The sequence below is a fragment of the Ursus maritimus genome, unplaced genomic scaffold, assembly GCF_017311325.1.
Source record: "Ursus maritimus isolate PB19 unplaced genomic scaffold, ASM1731132v1 scaffold_2, whole genome shotgun sequence".
In the NCBI taxonomy this organism is placed as follows: Eukaryota; Metazoa; Chordata; class Mammalia; order Carnivora; family Ursidae; genus Ursus; species Ursus maritimus.
In genome coordinates this window covers 26,699,679-26,716,676 of record NW_024424452.1, presented here as the reverse complement: position 1 = coordinate 26,716,676, position 16,998 = coordinate 26,699,679, and the positions used below count along the sequence as shown (strand labels likewise).

The 16,998-nt window shown below is 51.6% G+C and overlaps 1 protein-coding gene across 10 annotated transcripts in view; it reads left to right on the top strand.

Annotated features, from left to right (window-relative positions):
• Positions 1-16,998, top strand: part of ABCC1 (ATP binding cassette subfamily C member 1) — a 130,730-nt gene that overhangs the window by 43,430 nt on the left and 70,302 nt on the right. For all 10 annotated transcript variants that reach the window (XM_040635277.1, XM_040635280.1, XM_040635278.1 and 7 more), the window contains exons 4-7: positions 2,476-2,613; positions 4,012-4,137; positions 15,119-15,180; positions 16,438-16,569. In XM_040635277.1, coding sequence (XP_040491211.1) covers positions 2,476-2,613; positions 4,012-4,137; positions 15,119-15,180; positions 16,438-16,569 — 458 coding nt within the window. The remainder of the gene's footprint in view (positions 1-2,475; positions 2,614-4,011; positions 4,138-15,118; positions 15,181-16,437; positions 16,570-16,998) is intronic.

Genomic DNA, 16,998 nt, shown 5'->3' with positions numbered 1-16,998 from the left:
TCCTTACCGTGTGCCAGGAATTGGAGATAAGACAGATACAGTTCCTGTCCTCATGGAACATATGTCCATTTGTGCAAACGGATACTCATTGATTCCCCCAAAAGGCACAAAGTGTTTGCTCTTGTGCAAAGTGCCATGGGGGATGAAGTTTGGCAAATGTGTTTGGTCTGGGGGCTAGAGAAGAAGGGGTGATGGAGCTGAGGCCACACGATGAGCAGGATATTAAAAGGTTGAAGAGGCTGAAGACAGAGGACTGTCCAGTTGGAGAGAATGGCACGTGCAAAAGTCCTGGGGTCAGAGGGAGAAATGGAGGAGTTGGTCTCTGTGGCTGAGGAAGAGGGAGGAAAGAGAGGAGGAGAGCGGGACAGCAATAAGGGCAGAGGGCTGACCCTGTAGGACCTTGAGCTTCAGGGTGAGCGGGTTTTGTTTTGTTTCTTTTGGCATTCCCAAACGTGGGTTTTAAAACTTTTTTTGTGCCACAGGCCCCTTTCTCCTTTGCCAGTCAGATCTGACGATCATGTTCCTAACATAAATACCAAGGATCACAACGGAAACCAGTCATACACACACGTACATATGTGAAGATTTTGTGATGACGTCTGTGTTTTTACTTGAGCTTTAATTTAAATATAGTAAAACTCACTTTCTTTTAAATACAAGTTCATGAGTTTTGACAAAGCCACACTGTCAGGTAACTACCAGCTGCATAGTCGAGATCTAGAACAGTCCCATTGCCCTAAAAAGTTCCCTCGTGCTGCCCCCGCTGTGTGGTCAGCCCCTCCCTGCACGGCCCCATGCCCTGGCAACCGTGGGTGTGTTTTCTGCCCCTGTCACTTTGCCTTTTCCAGAATGTCACATGAATGGCGCCCTGCTGCCTGGGGCTGTGTGAGGCTGACTTCTCAGACCTGCTGTTCAGCCCCGTTGTGTGTGTCCAGAGGTGTTTGTTAGTTTAGTCGTTCTGTGTGTTTGATGGTATGGTTTCATCACACGTTGTCATCCATTGTTCAGTTGCAGGGCACCGGGTTTGGAAAACCAACTGCATAAAAACACAGTTAGCAAATGATTAAAAAAGTAAAAACGTACGTGCATTTCAAATCAAGGTCTACCAGCAGGTAGGATGTCTCCTTAATTTCCAAGTCGTGATGACCGTATATGATCATGGGGGACATCTTCACCTGTATATTTTCAGATACAATTTCTAATGGTGACAGAGCCCCAGGGACCACTAATGCTGTGTGGTTTATTGCCTTCACTTAATGACCGGTGGTGCTGATTTGAGGGAGAGTGAGGATGTGATTGTTTTCCTATCCAAGTTCACGGACCTCTGGGTTCTAGCCACAGCCTGTCCTTGCACCCCAGGTTAATACCCCCAGTTTTAAAGGGAGACGTTTGGAGCAAGGGTGTGGCATGTCTGGCTCTGTGTATTGAAAAGCCGAGGAGTGGAGAACAGATTGGATTATTGGAGCAAGAGGTGAAGCTGGGAAGCAGTGGGGGGGCCCATGGGGTCACCCAGAACAAGGGGAGGGAGCTGGGGCCAGGGTGAGCAGTGGACGAACTGAGGATCGGCCTTGGTGGCAGAGGCAGTGCCAGTTGCTGATGGGTTAAATGTGGGAAGTGAGGGAGATGGGGGGCCCCCCAGGAGGATGGATGAGGACAGACAAGCGGATGTGCTTCTGGGGAGTAAGGGCAGGTGCTGTGGGTGACCTTTAGCTCCTCGGAAGTCTGCCTCATGACCAGCTTTGGGGATTCTCCTGAGGCCAGCTTTGCTTGTCAGGGGAATGGCCGTGGCCTTTCTCCTTCTTTTGAGAAAAATCCGTCTTATTGCTTATTTTCTCTCCCTGATCGTTAAGTTGTGTGTGAAATGGAGTAATAGCTTCAGATATTAGGAATGAAATAAAATCCCAGCTCCCCCCACCCTCTGTCATTCTAATAAAGTTCCTTGCAGATGAGATGTATAAATATAGGCAGATAACAGAACCTTTATCTCCTATGAAAGAGAACAGATTTCACTGTTGCCCGAGGGACAATAATTAGTCTCTGTCAGGGCTGGGACTACCTGTAAATGAAGGGTCGGCCCCCTGCCTGTTTTTGTAAATAAAGTTTTATTGGTGCTCAGCCATGCTCATTCATTCAGGAAAAAGCGGGCCTCTCTCTTGTAAACTGAGCTTCCCTCCACTTTGCCATCCTATCCCAGATCTATACACGGTCTCCTTAAATTCCCACCACTTTCACGTTAGGTGCTATATATAGTCCTCTCTCTTTTGCAGACGAGGCAGCGGAGGCTCAGAGAAGTTCAGTGACTTGTCCAGGGTCACCCAGCAAGGCAAGAGCAGAGCTGGTACGGGAGCCCACTCCTCCCCGGGCTGTTTTTTGGTGCCACTGAGCTGAGGGCAGCCCTACTCCAGGACTAACATCTTCCAGGACTATGGGGGCCTGGTCTTCTGACAACTCCTATTGTATGTTTCACTCTTGCAGCTGCTTGCTACCTTTTTAATTCAACTCGAGAGAAGGAAGGGAGTCCAGTCCTCGGGGATCATGCTCACTTTCTGGCTTGTAGCCCTACTGTGTGCCCTTGCCATCTTGAGATCCAAAATCATGACTGCCTTAAAAGAGGTAAGTGGTGGCCTTATTCCACATCTTTTTTTTTTTTTTTTTTTTTAAGATTTTATTTATTTATTCGACAGAGATAGAGACAGCCAGCGAGAGAGGGAACACAAGCAGGGGGAGTGGGAGAGGAAGAAGCAGGTTCATAGCGGAAGAGCCTGATGTGGGGCTCGATCCCATAATGCTGGGATCACGCCCTGAGCCGAAGGCAGACGCTTAACCGCTGTGCCACCCAGGCGCCCCCCCTTATTCCACATCTTACTGCAATGGCCCCTTGGAAGAGATGCTTGCTCCTTGCAGCTTATGTGGAAATTGTGCATTGCTATGGGAACTAGAGGTTGGGTGCTACCTGGGCCCAGCTTCTTTACCAGGGATTTCCCTAGCTCATCCAGACTTTGTTCTAGAACCTTCTTTCCTCAGGGCCCCACTTACTTGGGTAGCTTCAGGGGCCCATGTGGATTCTCCAGAGGTGGGAGCCATGGGCAAATGCACCCCACCCTCTGAGCCTCTGTCAGCCGTGAACAGCAAGGCAAGTCAGCTCTAGATCTCGTCAGTCTGGAACAGAGCTGAGTGGGGAGTGGTGTTTGCAGAGCGGCTGCCCCCCTATGGGACCCGATACCTGTCCCTGTGTTACCTCAGTGCCAGCAGCCAGCACTCTGGCTAAGAAGTCGTTCCCATTGGCTGCCATACGCCGCTCCTGGGAACTCGGAGGAGTGTGCTTTTTCAGACGCTACCTGCTACCCTGCTGTTCTCCGCCTCCTTCCAGCTAGTCAGTAACTGAACCTTTATTCAGCCCCTGCAGTGTTCAGTATGGATGGTGTTTAGTACTGAGGGTAGCCGACATTTATTGAGGTCATGTTTCCAAGGTGCCAGGCAGGGACTAAGGTTTTTTTTCATGAGTAATCTTATTGACTGCTCACAATTACTCTGACGGGGTTTCTGAGCCTCAGCACTCATTGACGTTTTGGGCCGGAGATGCCTTTGTCGTAAGGGGCTGTCCTGACCTTTGTAGGATGTCGTGGAGGGGAGGGGAGCATGGCATCCCTGGCCTCCACTCACTGGGTTCCCCGGGAGGCAAAATCGCCCCCGACTGAGAACCGCCGATTTGTTTATAGACGGGAAAACTGAAGTGCGGAGAGGTTGAGTGAGTTGGCAACATCCGGGGGCCGGTATGAGCGGAGCCAGGCCTTGAATGTGGGCCTGCTTCATCCCCACGCCCGAGCCTCCCTTCACCACGTGGGCCGCCCTCACCGGGCATCCGGGACTGCACCGTGATTTAACCCCCTCTCTTCTGTTGGGGGAGGTGGCTCAGGGCAGGAGGGCTTGTTCCTGGGTCTGCTGCCTGCTCCCCCGGCCTCGGCAGGCTGCTTCCAGAAAGTGATCTTCTCTTCCTTGGCTTACGTTTAGGATGCTGAAATCGACGTGTTTCGCGATGTCACTTTCTACATTTACTTTTCCCTCGTGCTGATGCAGCTCGTGCTGTCCTGCTTCTCGGACCGACCGCCCCTGTTCTCTGAAACCATCCACGACCCCGTAAGTGTGATCAGAGACGTGTGTGTGCACATGCGTGTGAAAATACTGCACCTTGCCAGCTCTTGTGGATTAGACATCTGTTCTGTGCCAATATCGTCCACCTGGGATCTCATTCCATCTTCCCCAAAGGCCCAGAGAGAGGTCCTATCATTGTCCCATTCCGCAGATGGAAAAACAGAGGCCTAGCTGTGGCTAGGAGGACTTAAGGAGGGAATCGGATTCATAATTGTAAACTGCTGTGTCTTGCAGGCATGTAGGTTTTCTCATTTGATGGCCATAGTGTTTTTAGAACATGTGAGCAAACATTTAAAAGTTAGGAAATTTCCCATAAATTGTAACTATGCAGGTTTTCTAGAAAAATGAGAAGTTCTGACAGTGTTAGGACCATTATTCCCCACAGCAGCAGTTTGACCTCAGCTGGGGTGCGTGGCCCTACTAAAGTACTGCAATCCCCACCACTCCCTCTTGCACTATATAATCTTGCTTCCTTCTTTTGCTGTCTGTGTCAGGCCCCTGAGGGATTTGAGTTGGTCTGTTCTGTCAGTTTGGGGCACATGGAAATCCTGTATGTACCCATGGATGTGAGTGGGTGGGGTGGAGATAGGGCCAGTGTTCTAGCTGGTGAAATAAAAGGGAACATAGTCCTTTCCTGTTGCTGCTTCTGTTCTTCCTTCCTGTTTCCCTCTCTTCCTTTCTCCTTCCCCCTCTCCCTCCTTCTCCCCCTTCTTCCCTCCCTCCCTCTGTCCAGTGCCACGTGCAAGGCCCCAATCTGGGCGCAGGGCTGTGGTAGTGAATAAAGCAGTTCTTACCCACCTGAGGCCTGTGTTGTCATGCGGGTAGGTGGGGGTGTGGACAAATAGTAACCCAGGAGCTCTAAGTATTGTCAGTTAGGTGGCAGTAAATCCTGTGGAGGAGAAGAAAGCATGGAAAGGAAATTGATATGTTGGTTGAAGGTCATGGGTAGTTACGATGTGATAGGAGCCATCAGGGAAGGCCTCCCTCATGAAACCTCACTGGAGCAAGGGAGTGAGCTGAGTGAATACCCAGAGGAAGAGTGGTCCAGGCAGAGGGGTGGCAAGTGCAAAGGCCCTGGGGCAGGAGCTGCCATGAAATGTCAAGGGAACAGCAGGAAACGCCGGTATGGCTGGAGCAGTGGGAGGCCAGAGACAGCCAAGACATGGCATCTCACAGGTGGGGACAGTTGCCTGTGTTTGCCTGAGCCACTGGATTTTAGTCTGAGTGGGAGGGGAACCTGTGGAGCATTTATTTGACACTTTGTTCGTGGTTAGTCAGCTGTTAACTGGTGAAATTGCAGCGAGAGCAGTTTTCAGCTGCTGTGGTTCTGTTGGGTTTGGCCTGCGCCTCAGCAAAAGGCCGAGGCTGCCTTTGTGGGTGATGAAGGCACCTGTGGGGAATCGGCTCGGAAGAGGTTGACACTTGCGAACGTGTTTGTTGAAACCCGTGTCCCAGTATGTGTTCTGAGAGGCCCCAATCTTGGACTTCCCTGCTCAAGGAGGAGTGGTGTTGGAGAAATTTGCAAAGTGTGTGTGTGCTTGTGTGTGTGTGTGTGTGTGTGCGTGTTTGTGCACATAGCTGTCTGTGCGTGTTTGTGTGTGTGTGTGCGTGCATGTATTTATGTTCATGTGTTTGCACGAAAATGTGTTTGCGTGCATGTGTGCGTTTGTGTGTTCTTGTGCGTGTGTGTGTGTGCTTGTGTATAAAGTTCACAAGGGCAGTGACCATGCCTGGGGCACCCACTGGAACCCAGCTCACGCTTGGCAGGAAGGACGGGCTCTGACATCTACGGCTGTTGGATCCCCTGTACATCAGTGTTTGCGTACCTGGGTGTGGGTGTTTGTCAGTGGCGTGTCCCTATCAGGAAACTTTTATTAAATGTCAGGCTCTGCTGGGGAGCTGGAGAGCACACAGGACGAGTCATCCTCACCTGAGTGGGTGCAGACCCTGAGCTGCTCTGAGGGTAAACTGAGCCCGGGGAAAGCTGGCAGGGCGACCTGGAGCTCACCTGGCTCCCCAGGCTCCCTGTAACACCTGAAAACCTGCCTTCCAGAGGGGACTGTCTCAGATGCTCTATGGGGGAGGGAGTTTCTGATTTCTGGTTCCCTCTGGGGATTTGAGTAAGTTCCTTTTGCTTCTTTCCTGGATGCTCGCACAGCTGGCTTCTTCCTCCCGTTGTACTTTCTGCGTTCCCAGCAGCCGGGGCTGGGGCCTGCTTTGCCGCACCTGGGCAGCTGGAGGCTGGGCTTGCAGGGGCCGGGGACACCCTGACTCTTGTCCCGAGCCATTCTTTTTATTAAGAATCTAAGCTTAGAGAAGATGGTCGGCCTGTTAGACTCTAACTTAACCCTAAATCTGATGGTGGAAGCAACACGGTGTGACGGAAGAGGAGCCCCCTGTTGGAGTTGGGTAGACCCGGGCTCCCTTTATCCCTTCAACAGACATTCATTAAGCACCTGTTGTATACTGTGCTTGGTTCTGGGGACTCAGCGGGGTGTGAGGTCGGTGTGGTTCGTGTCTTACTACAGTTATCTACTACTTATAACAAACCACCCTGAATTTGGTTCCATAAAACAATAGCAGTGTATTATCAGGTTTCATAGTGCTGGGTGTTGCCCGGGCTCAGCTGGGCGGCTCCCCTGTGGGGTCTCTCCGACAGTAGCCGGCCTCACTCCTGTGTCTGGTGGTTAGCGCTGGCCCCCGGCCCGAGCCTCCAATGGACTTGACGGTCCATGTCTTTGTAGCCTGGGTGAGGTCACGGTGCGGTGGCTCGCGTCTCAGGACGAGTGTTTCCAGACAGAGAGCCAGGTGGAAGCTGTGTCACTGCTTATGACCCAGTCCTGTCCCATAGTGTCACTGCTGCCACACTCTCTCGATGGAGGCCATCCCAAAAGTCGGCCCGGGTTCAAGGGGTGGGGACACAGCCCCCACCTCTAGATGGGGGAGAGGTCAGCTCTTGTCATAAGAAGAGCTCATGGGATGGCCGATGATGTCTGGCTGTCTTTGGACAGTGCAGTCTACGGGGTATCTTCAGAAAGCTTGTGGCCTCGCAGGGGACAGTCATCGAACGGGCGAGTGGACAAACAGCTGTGTAACTCCAGTCGAGATGAAGCCTGGGAAGCCTGAGAATCAGGATCTGTGACTTAGATTTGTGACTTCAGGCAAGTCCCTCCTCCTTCCGGAACCTCAGTGCCACCTTCTTGAAAATGGGTTGAGGCTGCATTTGGTGCTCGCCACAGCCCCTTCACGCTGGGATCTGAGGCCTGTGATCAGCAGGGGAGGACACTGGCGGGTGCTTTCTCGGCCTGTATCCCGAGCACCCTCAGGGCTTGCATCACAGTGGAGCCCTGAAGATGCGGAGAGTCTAGCCCAGCTGCTCTCCTGAGGTCGGAGCCTCGGTCATATGCTGCTTGTCCTTGGAGGGAGCGTTCAGCCATGCTTCCGGCGTGGCCGGGATCAGGCGGGGCCTCCAGGGGAGCTGGCAGCGCTGGGCTTCTCTGGGCTCTCTCCTGCTGAGTCACCGAAGCCGGCGTCCTCCCCAGCTGGCCCTGCGCCCTTTGCATGACTCAGATGTCTTTTCTGGCCCGGGTTTTTTGGTGGGGTTGCTCCCCTCTCTCCTCCAGGCCCTGGGCTGCCTGGAATTTGGGAGTGGCTGACCAAGCCTCACAGGGCTCCCCTGGGGTTCCTGTCCAGCCCCAGCCTGTGATCCTTCAGCTTGCTGGCCCTGAGGCCCCTGCTTAGGGTGGGGCAGGTGGAAGGAGGGTGTTTCCGTTTGCACTTGGAGGCATCAGAGGCAAACGTGGTCATACCGTAGACCCCCCCCACTTCTGAAAGTGGGGTCTTCGGACCAGCTGCATCAACAGGCCCCAGGTGCTGTTAGAAATGCAGAGTCTTGGGCCGACTGAGCCCTGCTGGGTCAAAGTCTCATTTTAACAAGATCCATGGGTGGTTCACAGTAGAAAAGTGTGGTTTAGCACGTTTAGGAAAAGTGCTCCGCTCATTTGGCGTAAGAGGTAATTTTACCCCTGTCCATAAATGGAGTATATCCCCCCTCCCCAGGTATTTTGCTGGGAACATGTCAAACTCACAGAAAAGTTGAAAGAATGACACAGCACCCATCTACTCACCAGTCTGATTTCACTGTTAACATTTTGCTAACCTTGCTTGATCACGTGTCTGGCCGGCCAGCCGACCAGCCCGCCAACCGGCTAAATTTTTTTGGTATCTCAAACTTACTCCAAAGTCCTTAGTATCCTTCCCCCAAGCACTTCACCGTGCAAACCATTAGCTAGAGTTCCATGTCTGTGTAACAGTTCTCTCGTATTTCCTTAAAAAGCAGGATTTACGTAGTGAAATTCCTGAGTGTGAAGTGACCGTTTGACGTGTGCTGACAAATGAGTAATCCAAGCCCCTATCAAGATCTAGAATATTACCAGGACCCCAGAAAGTTCCCTGCCGCCCCTCCTGGTCCGTCTCTACCCCACACACCCCAGAGGCAGCCACAGAGCTTGGACTGTTTAGGAAAGCGTCATAAACCCCGTGTTTAAGGCTTTTCTCCTTTATGCTGTTGGTCGTTAGTAATTCATTGTCATGTGGGGCTGGGGGTGGTGCCCGGTGCTCAGCCAGACTCTGAGGACTGAAATCAACAAACTTGACCATCGAGGAGAGGGCTGTGGGCTCGCCAGTGGGCTCTGAGGCAGGGAAGTGCTGGGGGCGGAGGGGCCGGAGGAGGGGTTCCCAACTCAGCCTGGGGCTCCAGGGCCAGCGTCCGGGGGAGGAGGGGCCCGCGTCCAAAAAGTGAGAGGCATTGGCCAGGCCAATAAGGCTGCATGGGAAGGTGCTCCCGGCAGAGGACTGAGCATGTGCAGAAACCCCCCCATATAAAGGAACTTGTGGGTTTTGGGAGCTGCGTGGTCTGCTTGGCTGGGCTGGAAGGGCCAGGGAGCCGAGTGTGCAAAGTCAAGGAGAATTGTGTGTCACCGTGAGGACTCACGATCTTGACCTGATGGAAGATTCTCAGTGTGGGGAGTGACATGCTCAGGTTGGAGGTGTTTTGGAGGACCCCCCCCCGGCTGAAAGGAGGGGGGTGCGTGGGACATGGAGAGGCTAGTGGCACTTAACAGCCATTCCAGCAGCGCAAGTGGGTTGGGAGGGAGGCTGAGCTGGACAGCAACCCTCTATGTTGGTTTATTTTTATTTATTTATTTATTTATTTATTTATTTTTTAAACTTAGTCCTTTCGAAGCATCTGGATGAGGCAGGACTGTGAGTCTCCCTTCATTGTACAGGTGAGAATACAGAGGGCCAGAGTGGTGGCGTTCACAAGGCTGGATCAGAAGCCCTTCTCTTGGGTTAGCTCACCGGAGCGTGCATCACCTGGGAGGCCTGGTACACCATGGACCACTGAGCCCCACCCCCAGAGTCTGCGTCAGTAGATCTTGGTGGGACCCAGGCTTTTGCTTTTCTAACGGATTCCCCAGGCACCGTGTCTCCTGGTGGGGGGGGCCACATTGGAGCACCCCTGCCCTGAGCTGTCCTGCTGTATCACGCACCCCCTTCCTGCTGGGTGTGAAGGCAGTGCAGAGTGGGAGTTAACCAGCAGGAAACAAAAAAAAAAGCAGAATCAACACCAGAAAAGCGGTGCAGGGATCCAGAGACGGTGTGACAAGAAGGCCAGAGTGCTGAAGGACCCAGACAGCGTCCCCAAACTGCCTGGTGTGAGCTCATGAATGACTGGTCCTCGAAGAACCAGTGCCTGGGGCTATTGTACCAAATTGGTTTAAGCCACATGGTTTCTGCCAAATCAGCCAGTGCCAGATACAGATGCCAAAGAATGCGGCTTTCTCCGTACGTTGCATAAATCAGACTTTCTTCTCCCTCTGCCCTTCATTCAGGGCTTGTCCGAACTTTTCTCCTTTCTGAGTGAACGGGGGACCCGGTAATAAGTCTCCCCCATCCTGGCTTGGGAGCTACTCTGCTCCAGCCTCTGTGGCTGGGATGCCCGGAGCTGGCAGCTTTGAGAATGTTTTGCTTGGTTTCAGTTGAACAGGATATCATCTGGGTTCTCATCCAGCACCCATGCCCTTTGTTCTTCTTTAGTTAGCAGTTCTTGGCTACTTCAGAATTCGAATTGTCTATGATCATAGAAGGCCTTCAGTGTCAGATAGGGACTTCCAGAAACCAGCTACCAAACTTAGAGGTTTCCTTCTCTGTGCTGGTGACGTGGGCCTTCTGTCGGCCTGGTGTGGCTTCTCATAATCTGAAAATCCCTGTTTGGATCCAAAGGAGGGAGGAGGCGAATTGGACAAAGCTCTTGGAGCATGCAAATTAGGAACTGTGAAATGGTCTTGTAAACAATGCGATCTCATTGCATTTGCTGGGAGAATTTTCTCGCAGCAGCTGGGATTTTCACTGGCCAGAGTGAGGATTAATCTTTTCCCTCAGGGCTATCGTTTCTTATAGTCTCAGGGGTACGACTCCGTTTGTATATGGGAGGGTGGAAAGGGAATGAATTTGCCTTCGATTCCACAGTCAAAATGTTGCTTCGTTCCTGCCCGATGGCTGGAGTTGCCTAATTTTGAGAGAATGCCAGGATTTGGGGACCTCGCCTGTTGTGCATGTGCCTAACACCCTGCTGTTCGCTCCGTGTCGCCTTGCAAATGAGAAAAAGACATTGTACCCTGTGTGGGTGGATGAATTGGGGCACGGCCCTGCCTCCTTTGGGCTGATGCAGCCCCTTACAGGCACGGGACTTGGCGGGGGGGGTCTCATTGAGGTGGACACAGGCTGCATTTCGGCCCCCACCTGCCCCTCCACTGGGCATCTCTGCAAGGTCTGTAACTCGCACAGCGATGTTCCACGTTGATGCCGAGACTGAAAGACCAGGTTTGGAGGCAAAAGTCCGTCATTTGAGCTCTGGTTTTATGCCTTAGTGACCTTAGTGACCCCTGTTTCAGGGTGTTGTGAGCTGTGATGTGAGCAGGGCTTAGCCTAGCCAGCTCTCTCTGTAAGGAGCCAGACAGTAAATATTTCAGGCTTTGCTGACCACGTAGTTTGTGTTGCAACTACTCACGTCTGCCGTCGTGGCTCAGGAGCGGACGTAGACAGTATGTAAATGAGCGGGCATCGCTGTGTGCCAATCACACTTTATTGACCAGCAGCCAGCCTGTGGGCCTTTCTTTGCCAGCCCTTATGGAAGGCATCTGGCACGGTGCTTGGTGTGTCGTGGGGCTGCGAGAAATAGAAGACATTATTATTGTTTCAGATTTTAGTATTAATACTGTGTCTTCCAGCTTTCACTGTGTGCCAGGTACATGTTAAGGAATCTTAACGTGCTTCATCTCATTTAATCTCATCACCAGGTACTTTGGCTAAGGTTCCACAGCTGGTAAGTGGCCGGCCTGGGATTCAGAGCCTCCCTCTGACCTCCTTGCTGTTGGCCACCTCCCGCGTAAGCAAGTCCCCGGCCCCCATCTCTCTCTGGCACCTTCATTTCTCTTCTCTGTTGTGGCGCTCCCGTTGATCCTTATATATTTATTCCCGTTGGCTTGCTAATTGCCCATCCCCCCCCACCCCGCGCTTATCAGGTGGGGACCTCGCTGTCTTGTCTCATGCATAGCTCTGTCCCCAGCCCTGAGCTACCTCCTGGCATCTAAGTAGGCCCTCCGTAAATATTTGCTCAAGAAATAAATGAGTCATTGTCAGCTGTGTCCCACCCCCTTTCCACTTCCCCTTCCCCGCTGGGACCCCACCTTGTCACACTGGGGTGGAACTGGGCTGCAGTTGAGGAGCATTTGAGATTGACCTGATAACCCACCCACCACCAGCCTCCAGAGCAAATGGCACCGCCTCCCCTGAGAATAATGTTGCCGCCCTGGGTTGGAAAAGCTCCAGCTTACAGCACAGTCCCACAGACTCATTTCGCTTGTCCCTCCTAGCAGTCGTGTGAGGTCGGCTGAGCAGCCACACGCACCACTCCCATCTCCCAGATTCGAAACCGAGGCTTTGAGGTGGAGGGACGTGCCCCAGGTCGTTCAGCGAGAAAATGGCATCCCGGGGATTTGAAACCTGGCTCCAAAGTCTGAACTTACTCTCCTTTAGGTTGGTCTGGAACACAGGTCTTTGAGGCAAACAGCATCTGATTTCCTTATTATAAATCTCCTGAGGCCAGGACCCCAGCCCAGAGGCACCGATCTAAGCTGGCATGGGGTGGGACCCTGGCCCACCCGTGTTCCTCAAGCTCCACAGGTTGGAATCCGGCGCAGGCAGGACTGGGAACCTCCTGACACCCCCGTGGCCCCAGAGTGGAGCCCGGTGGTTCTGGGCCCATGATGCGGGTTGGCGTCACTGGGGAAGCTTGTCATTTAGCTTTTTATGCTGGAAGCTTCCCCACATGTACAGAAGTAGACAGCAGCGTATAACAGACGCACCTCACTGTGGAGACACTTCAGTACATATCTCTGAAAGATAGGGATTTAAACATATCTAGTAACTTTTTATTTTGAAATAAACGTGACTTACCAAAGGTTGCAGAAGTAGTAGAATTCCTGTCTGCCCTTCGCCCAGCTCTCCCCAGTGAGAATATCTGAAAGATAAGGATTTTAAGTAGTATAACAGTGACTCCGCTCTCTGGCCTAAAAGCATTCATAATAATTGTTGGGTATCGCCAAGTATTCCAATAATCCACTGTGGTTGCAAAATGGCTCATTGTCTTAATATTCTGTCATTCATTCTTCGTGTATTAGCTGGACTATTTTTTAGGCGGGGAGGGGCCAAGGGGGAGAGGGGGAGAGAGAATCTCAAGTAGGCTCCGTACCCGGTGCAGAGCCCTATGCGGGCCTTGATCTCATGACCCTGAGATCATCACCTGAGCCGAAATCAAGACTTGGACGCTCAACCCACGGAGCCACCCAGGTGTCCCGGTTGGACTGTTTCTATGCAGACACTTCCCCTCATCTCTTTGGTCACCCTGTAGTGAAGTTCATTTAGAAAACGTGGAGAACATGCTTGTCTCCTGCCCTTTCCCTGTTTTCTAGACGGCGGCTTGGTTCACGTGCATCTTTTCATGAACGGCGCCAAGGGGTTGCCTTTTGTTTTTCGGTGTCATTGTGAGAATGTGTCTTTAAACATATATGATCGTCACAGTCCCTTCTACTTACTTTCCTGATCGAGGCTCACATCATCCCTTTTTGGGCAAGTTCGGAGCCACTTCTGGTTGTTTCTGAGGCCTTTTGACTCCACACGTCTTTAGCTTCCGTGGTATATCAGGTGTGACAGGACATTCGAGGCTTACCTGGGACATTTCCTGCCAAGCCACTTTGCCAAGGAGACTCTGGGAGTGAAAAACAAACAGAAAAACTTGATGCCCTCGTCCCACCCCAAACCAGCTTGATCGGAATCTCTCGGAGGTGGGGACCAGGTGTGGTGTTGTTTTTAAAACACCTGCATCCTGGATGGAAAAGCACTCTGGTAGAACGTGTGCGCTTGCCCAGCTCTCCAGTGCGGTCTCTGAAAAATGCTGGAATGCGGAGCGGCCTCCTCTGTTAGAGACCTCATCACTGCATGGTGCCCCCCCCTTCATGAAAGCGTGTATTTCACAATATAGACCTGAATGTATCAATGTGGAAAGTTGGCCCTCGCATGTGGTCTCAGAGGCTCCATGCTGACATCCCTTTCCTGGTGTGTGTGTGTGTGTGTGTGTGTGTGTGTGTGTGTGTGTGTTGTTGGAGCTCATCTCTGTGCCTCTGGGAAAGAGGTTCTGTGAGAGCTTGCTTGGAATGTGTTGATGACTTCCCTTTGCACTTGCAGTGAAGACCAAAATCCCTTATATGGCCTCCAGTGTAGACTGCTCAGCTGCCTCTTGGTTCCCGGAGTAGGTTATGCTCCCTTTTGCAGCAGGACCTTTGCACACACTCTCTCGCTGCCGAGACCGCCTTGCTCCTCCCCTTTCCTTGTTTTCCTTCACTCGGTTTTCAGACCCCAGCTCAGGGATACCTTCTCTGACCTTTGTCGGCTGGATCAGCCACCATCCACTTATCGGCTCTCTTGCTGTGATCTCCCTAAGATACCAGTGACCTCACTGGTGCACTGACCTAGCTTCAGGGGACGATCCTCACTGCAGTTGGGGTTGTGTGTTTGCTCACAGGATCATTTGATTGATGTCTCTTTTTGAAGCCTGTTAGGGGCTCACAGTCTGTGTCCACTGCTTCTAGCTGCGGGAGCCTGGCGAGATCATTCTGTCCCTCTGCTCTTCTGTTTCTTTAACTCCAGAGTGAGGATGATATTTTTAACTACTTAGTAGGATGGTTGCAAAGATTAAATGTGATCATTCGTGTAAAGCACCTAGAACAGAGCTAGCTAGTAGAGAAGTTAGCAGGTGTTACTATTACTCTAATACACTACAGGCCTCCTGAAGGCAGGGTTGTGTCTGCTCAGATTTATATACGTGGTGCTGGACATGTCATAGGTGCTCAGAAAATATTTGTTGAATGAATGAATGAAACAGGAATAATAGTAATTAGCACCCTCATAAGGTTCTGCGAGGATATAGGATAATGCTGGCACTTTGTAGAGTAGTTGGTGTTCAGACAATATTCGTTGAATGAATGATCAGTGAATGAATGGGGTAACGTCGGGGGATATGGGCACACCACACTCACCGGGTTGTTGTGGGAATGAATATAAGATAGGGCGGGTAGGTGGCACACGGTACCACTTTTGCACATAGTAGACACTCAGGATATATTTCCTGGGTGAAACTGGGGAGCTGCCATGTGTTTCTTTGAAGGTTACTGCGGATCAGGAGAGACACCCTTTAGGGGTGTGAGTCATCGGTGTGAGGGTGACTCCTGGTCCTTTGGAGAGTAAGACCGCTCTGCTCACCTGCTTGTTGCCAAGCGCCGGCATAGATGAGAAGTTTAACTGACCATTTCCTATTTCCTCCCACCCCGTGTGTTCTCTCCACTAGAATCCCTGCCCGGAATCCAGCGCCTCCTTCCTTTCCAGAGTCACCTTCTGGTGGATCACAGGGTAAGGCCAGCCTGGTGCCTTGGGCCCGCTGTCCCTCCATCACCCTTCACCTGTGTGCTGAGCGTGTCTGCCCTGGGCCTGGGGCTCAGACACTGACCTTGTGCCCACGTGCACGGACTTGACGTGCGTGAACCATACATGGTTTACACGTCTGTGCGTGGCTTCACCCAGGGCACTTAGAAGCCGTGCGCTCTTGGCTTTTGGATTTGGGTATTTTTTTCTTTTAATGTCAGGTATAAATACAGTTATTGGCATTGTTTCAGAGAAATAAAATTGCTATTAGAAAAATAATACCCGTGCCCCATAAGAAATGTGGGTGGGTAAGGGAAACATGCATTGACCCACAACCAAAAACACCTGCGGCAACACTCATTTTAAGCTCCCTTCTTGTCCGTTTTTTTCTGCACATTGTCAGCATTCTTACCCAGGATTCTATGAATCTTTCTCCCCCCCATAAGCACTGTTCCTTATCTTTATAAACTTTGCACAGACTTTTTAAAAAATCAGATATTGTTCAAATTAACAGCTAAGGAACATCTCTGGGACAGTTGGGGTCATTTGAGTGTGGTCCGCAGATCATGTCATCCTGGCTTGTATTTCTGATTTTGATGAATCGCTCTCCTCTGTGAGAGCATGCCCTTTTCCTGAATGGGCTACACACTAACATTGAGGTGTGGAGGTGCATAGAGTCCACAGCCTATTCTGAAGGGGTTGGAAAAAAGTCTGTATGTGGATGTTTATACATAGAGACAGAGAATAGTATAGCAGATGTGGCAAAACGTTAGCAGCGGTGAGCTGGGGCAGGGGTAGGTAGGAATTCCTCATACGATTCATGGGATTTTTCTGTAAGTTTGGTATGATTTCAAAACAAGTTAAAGTGATAGGTTCACTTTCTATTACGAAAGCGTCCAAACACGTAGAAACACTAGTCTAATCAAGCTCAGTGAACTCATCGCTCGGATTTGACAATTATTAATGCTTTGCCCCACTGAGTCTTAAACACATTTTTTCAAAGTAAATGGAAGCCATTGTCATATCTGTATCCTGAATATTGTGTGTCTTTAAAAAACGAGGCCATGTTCCCTAGGCGACCTAATAGAATTAGCGTTGATGACTTAATGTGCCCAGACGTCCCGTGCATATTGCGATTTTCTCAAGTGAGTGCTGCTGTTCTTGGCAGGGGGCGGTGTGGGCAGCGAGGGTCATCATCCTCTTCCTCCTGACTCTCATCGCCTCCCCCTGGTGTTTTGGCCCCAGGCTGATGGTCCGGGGCTACCGCCAGCCCCTGGAGAGCACTGACCTCTGGTCCCTGAATAAGGAGGACACGTCAGAACAAGTTGTGCCCGTCTTGGTAAAGAACTGGAAGAAGGAGTGTGCCAAATCCAAAAGGTAAGTGCGAGCCTCTTGCCACAGGGGAGAGCCGGGCCCTCTCTAGGACCACCCGGTCACCCCTTTCCTGCCACCATGGCTCGGAATGGTGGTGGCATCACCGCTTACTAGCTTCATGGTCCTGGGTGAGCTGCTTCGCTCTTCCCAGCCATGGTTGGCTCATGTGCAGAATCCAGGAAGAGCCTTCCACGTAGCTAAGGCAGTGGGTAGACAAGAAGAGTGAAAGATGTGCACGGAGCGGCTGTTGATGCTGTTTGCTCGGGCCCTCGGCAAGTGCGTGCCTGGGGCGCGCGACCCCACCCTGCCCGAGACAGTAGTCACCTTGCTGGTCGCACTGAGAGCGTCTGGCGTCCTGAGTGTTCTTGCCCTTCTCAGTGTCTTGGCTTCAACACACCAAGCCCGTCACCTGAGCAGGTGTTCTGCCAAAGA